This window comes from Octodon degus, unplaced genomic scaffold, assembly GCF_000260255.1.
Source record: "Octodon degus isolate 3935 unplaced genomic scaffold, OctDeg1.0 scaffold00227, whole genome shotgun sequence".
Lineage (NCBI taxonomy): Eukaryota > Metazoa > Chordata > Mammalia > Rodentia > Octodontidae > Octodon > Octodon degus.
The window spans coordinates 917218-922250 of NW_004524803.1; the positions used below are offsets into that span (position 1 = coordinate 917218).

General features: G+C 35.5%; 1 protein-coding gene across 1 annotated transcript in view; it reads left to right on the forward strand.

Annotated features, from left to right (window-relative positions):
• The window catches only part of Slc10a7 (solute carrier family 10 member 7), a 321845-nt gene that overhangs the window by 33926 nt on the left and 282886 nt on the right, over positions 1-5033 (forward strand). Inside the window, exons 3-5 of the mRNA XM_004645437.2 lie at positions 1664-1800; positions 3307-3322; positions 5016-5030. Of these exons, the coding sequence (XP_004645494.1) occupies positions 1664-1800; positions 3307-3322; positions 5016-5030 (168 nt within the window). The remainder of the gene's footprint in view (positions 1-1663; positions 1801-3306; positions 3323-5015; positions 5031-5033) is intronic.

Consider the following 5033-nt stretch of genomic DNA (forward strand, 5'->3'; position numbering starts at 1 on the left):
AGGGAGGGAGGGAGGGAGGGTGATAGAGAGGCAGGCCAATGTCTCAGTGAGTGCAACTCATGATTTTTTTCCCATGGATTATATTTGTGTGTTTGTTTTGTTTTGTTTTTGAAACAGTAAAAACAAAAACAAATAACAGAAACAGAGTAACAAACAATACATACGGTACAGAATTTCAAAACAAGAATAAGAATTTAACAATGGTTGTTGTATTACATACTTTCATGGTCATATCTGTTGCTCAGATGAATAGATATAGGTATGCATGATATACTTCTGAATATTCTTAGATGAGATTTGGCTTCAAGACTGCTCAAGTTTTTTTCTGAGTACAGCTTTAGGGATTCTGATTCATCTCTAGGATGGCTTTTTTTTGTTTTTTTAAGATCTAATCTGAGTCCCTTATGTTGGTTCTGGTATGCTTGGTGTTTCCAGTCATCCTAAATTAGACTTAGATTGCCAGAAATTCCTTCTGTGTTTGTAGAAACCTATTATGAATTGCCTCTTGTCTCTGTACATGAAGATACATAGTGGAACACAAATTTGACAGGTCCCAGAAGGTGGTGATAGGTGGATGAGTCATATAAACTACTGTTCATTAAATTTACAAACTTTGGCCAATGTCCCTGAGGCTGAGGATCTCTGGAACATCTTCCTTGTAGGGGCCTTAGAGTTTCGTTTGTAACTAGTGAACTTCTGTCATCTTCAAATATATGTATTTTAGTAATGACTTCTGTGTTTTAAAGGACTATGCTTTTTCTATTTTCTAAATTTGTTTTGTTTCAACTGATAACCACATGACACATTTATATAGAAATGCTTTTACATTTATAGTTATATAAACCCTGGAATTTAAGTGATGATTATTTTTTTACTGCAGGAGTCCTAAGAAGTACCTGGTTATGTTCCCCCCTTGGAACAGCCACGTGTGTGGTACAGTCTTGGACATGATAGTGTGCTAGAGATGGGCTTGATGCTGATTTTTACTTTGTCTTAGCTCTCAACCTCAACTTCTGCATTAGTAAATAGGGGTGATAATAATATCTTCCCAATAGGGTTGTTGTGCAGATGAACTGAGATAACAGATGTAAAGTGAAGATCTTAGATGATGGCCTATAGCTGTTATTTAATAAATGTTAACGAAGAATTACAACAAGTAGACGGTGGGGGATCTCTTTGAACTGCACACTATCATTGAAGGAACCATTTAAAAGTTATTTTTTGTAGAATTAGTAGCATCTTGCCAAATTGAGGGCTTGTAAATTTAGTATAATGGATAGATTAAAATATTTAATTAAAAAGATATGTCTTACTGAACATTGTTTAAAAGATTCATTTTCTAATTTAGGTGAACATTCATGTTTGTTAATGTTATAAACCTTCAGATCTGAACTAATATTGAGATAACTAACCTGTAGCTCTTGGTCAATTTTATAAATGTGACTTATTTGAAATAAGTTACAATATTTCAAAAGTTGTATATGAATGTACTTTATAATGCCATGTGTATTACACTTTTTTCTCTTAAAGTGTATTTAAGAAAAAATAAAGATTTTAGCTATGAAAGAAATGAGTAATTCAAAATTTGTAATTTTATTTTAGTAGTAATCTCTTTGCGGAAGTAGTTTGCTTACCTTTACTTTGTATCCTTCATTTTTTCCAGGAGCTGACCAGTGCTTTGGTGCATTTAAAACTGCATCTTTTTATTCAGATCTTTACACTTGCATTCTTCCCAGCAGCAATATGGCTCTTTCTTCAGCTTTTATCAATCACATCCATCAATGAATGGCTTTTGAAAGGGTATGTTAAAATCTTTGAAGAGTGTTCTTTTAATGGGGCATTTCTAGTACCGTTATGTCTTCTGTGGCAACTCTGTACAAAAGGGCTTATGTGTTGTCTTAGAAGGAAATAAAAGCTCTTATGTTATTCTTTAGCACTTCATTAAAAGAGTGATCAAAGAGTTGTTTAACAGAATCTTAAAATACATTCCCATGCTTGCTTACTCTTGTGTTTAATTAAAATAAGTCCTTCTAATCTTTTTGGAAAATATTTTTCAATGTAGATAAATGCTCTTACTTGATTATAGTGTCAATAATCATCAAATAGTATATCTTGTGTGGTCCAGAATTTTATAAATCTGAATTAAAGTATATCACACATTTGAAAGAAGTCTAGGATGTCTAGGACAGATACTGTTGTAGAAATTTTAAAGAGAAAAATATAATCATAGATGATATAATATCTGTATGTATGTGTATAACGTAGGCTGTCCATTGAATGTCTTAACTATATATCAGCAGATATATGCAGATAATGGCTATGAGTAGTATTGTAATATATATGTATATTTAAAATGTCATATATTTTAAAGAAAATTATATATGTGAAATAGATATTTACCTTTTTAATTGTTTTGTGTTATGTTTGATATAGTTGAATTGGCAATAGATTTTATTAGAATCTTTTCTTTCATTAGAAATATTTTCATTTATAATAAAAACAATTTAACAATAAAATGATTTAAAATTAACCATATTTTAGCATCATGGTATAACAGCTAAAACACTGAACTTCAAGCCTAAAGACTGAATTCTGACTCTAAGCCTAACATGCTATATGACTTTCAACAAAGTTATTTAATAATTTTGAATTTCAGTTTTCCTGTCTATAAAACGATACTCCTGTTCTTACTTCTGACTTAATAATGGTGTTAAAGCATTTGAGGTCACTCATTCATTCATCCAAGTCACCTATTTAGTGTCTACTATGTGCCTGGTATTATTATGAGTGTTAGAGAAACAATGACCAAAACCAGCAATGTGCCATTTTATTTTGCCTATTATGAAGAGTCAGGGTGTACTTATCAGTAAACAAGAAATAAGTGAGCAAGACAGAGATAAGTGATTGGGAAGAGTAAAACAGTGGGATAGGATTGAAAGTGTTCAGGTGGGCAGACTGGTGATTAAGTTGTAGAGTTTTGAGGGAGGAATGATCGAAGCAAAGGAAAAACTATACAAAGTCCTCAAGGCAGAAATAAGGCCTGATGTGTTGTAGGGCCAGGAAGCAGCTATGCTTACTAGCATGGCCGGATCCCAGGGATGTGGAAGGACAGTATGACTTGGGTATGGATAGGTGGGCAGGAGCAATGTACCTAGAGCTTTGGTGGCCAAGTAAAGGATTCAGATTTTATTCTGAGTGCTAGAGAAAGTTGTGATATGGTCTACTTTCCATTTGGCAAGTGATTCTTCTGACTGCTGTGTAGAGCATAGATAGAAGAGGAAGCCTAGAGAAAGCTTAGGGGGCCAGCATGGAGACTAAAGGAGTGACGTAGTAGTATCTGGTATTATTATGAGTGTTAGAGAAACAATGACCAAATGTTTTATAAATTTAAGAAATGAGTGTGGGCAGGGTAAATTTTAATAGTAGAGTTCTCTGAACTTGGTGGGTGTAAAATGAGGATAGAGTAACTTCTAGATTTCATGTATGGGATGCTGGATGATTAACAGTATCGTTTACTTAACTGGGGGAGTAACAACTTAGGAGCAGAGGAGCAACTCAGGAGTGCCAGTTTGGCTAGATTGAATGTGAGAGAATGAGCATCACATTTTACCAACAGTCACTGAGTATCTACTTCACGTCCAGCACTCAAGGAATAGGAAGGTGCTAATTCAATTTGCTCTTCTCTGGGGAACTTCTAAACCAGTTGAATGCATATATAGATAGATAGTAAACAGTGTCAATAGGTGGAATATACCATGTCAAATAAATTGTGTCATTCATTAAAAGATACATTTTTCAGCATGGGTGTGTGCACCTAAAAATGAGGCATTAGTGGGAAACAAAGATAAATAGTTTCTTTAGGGCCAGCTCACTAAAGACCCTGCTTGGTTGAGGAATTTGGCCATTTACCTGTAGGTGAGGGAGAGCTCTTAAAAGTGCTGTATCAAAAGAAAAAATGTGGTCAAAAGTGGTCATTAAAGAAGATTAATCTGATAGCATTGTCCCATGTTCTTCTTACTAGAAGGGTAGCACTTGCAGATCTCAGTATGCTAACTAAAGCAAGTATATAGTTCTTACTTTGGGATGTTAAATTTAAAGGTGTGTACACCTGGTCTACTTCATTTAGAAAAGGTTCATCCCAGCTCACTTTCTCTCTATTCCTGTCCCCAGTTTGAAAGTATACACAGAGTAAACTCAAAGGAATTGCAAAGTGCTGCTGTAGGGTCATGTTGAAGTAGAGCTGTTATGAGCACATCCTTTTTACTTTGTCATGGGCAGTGTAGGGACTCCTTGGTCTCTTGGTAATACCCAGAGGAAAGTGGTGAGGGGATTTAGAAAATAAACATGAGACAAAAGCTGAGGTCATTGGATGCTTGTTTGCCTGTTGGCCAAAAGACCTGAACATTAACTTTAGCTGTATTTATTTATACTCTTGCAAAGTTAGTATGAGTTACAAGCTTGCCTAGCAACTAATGATGGGATACTTTTCTCAAGAATGAAGTAGCTTGACTGCTTTAGGTACTGTGGCCTTGTACTGCCCTCAGATGTATGACCAATTTCCAGCTTTAGCTGCTCCCAGTAGAGTAGAGGTAGAGCCCATTTAGCACATATGCAACTGTCAAGATTTAGGTAGAAAACACTTGAGCAGGGATGGTGGCAACAGTCATGGGGAGGAATGGGAAGCTGGTGGTGATGACTAGTTAATTTCTGAGGAGCAAGTGGAATAACATACAACTGGAGTTTCAAATTGTATCATTACTTGAAAACTGGTTCTTCTTGATAAATGCAGAGAAGAAATTTTTTTAAAGAAAATATATAAATTCATGTATAAAACATTTCTAAGTGAGATCTTAAATATTCTTACCGCACACAGTGATAACTGTCAGTTCATGGAAATAGTAATTAGCTTGATTGTAGAAATCATTTCACAATGTATACATAGACAGTCCCAGCCCAGGCGCAGAGTGGGCCGGACCCTCTCCCAGCCCCTTGGGCCGCCCCCCACCACTCCGCAGTGCCTCCCCCACCCCGCC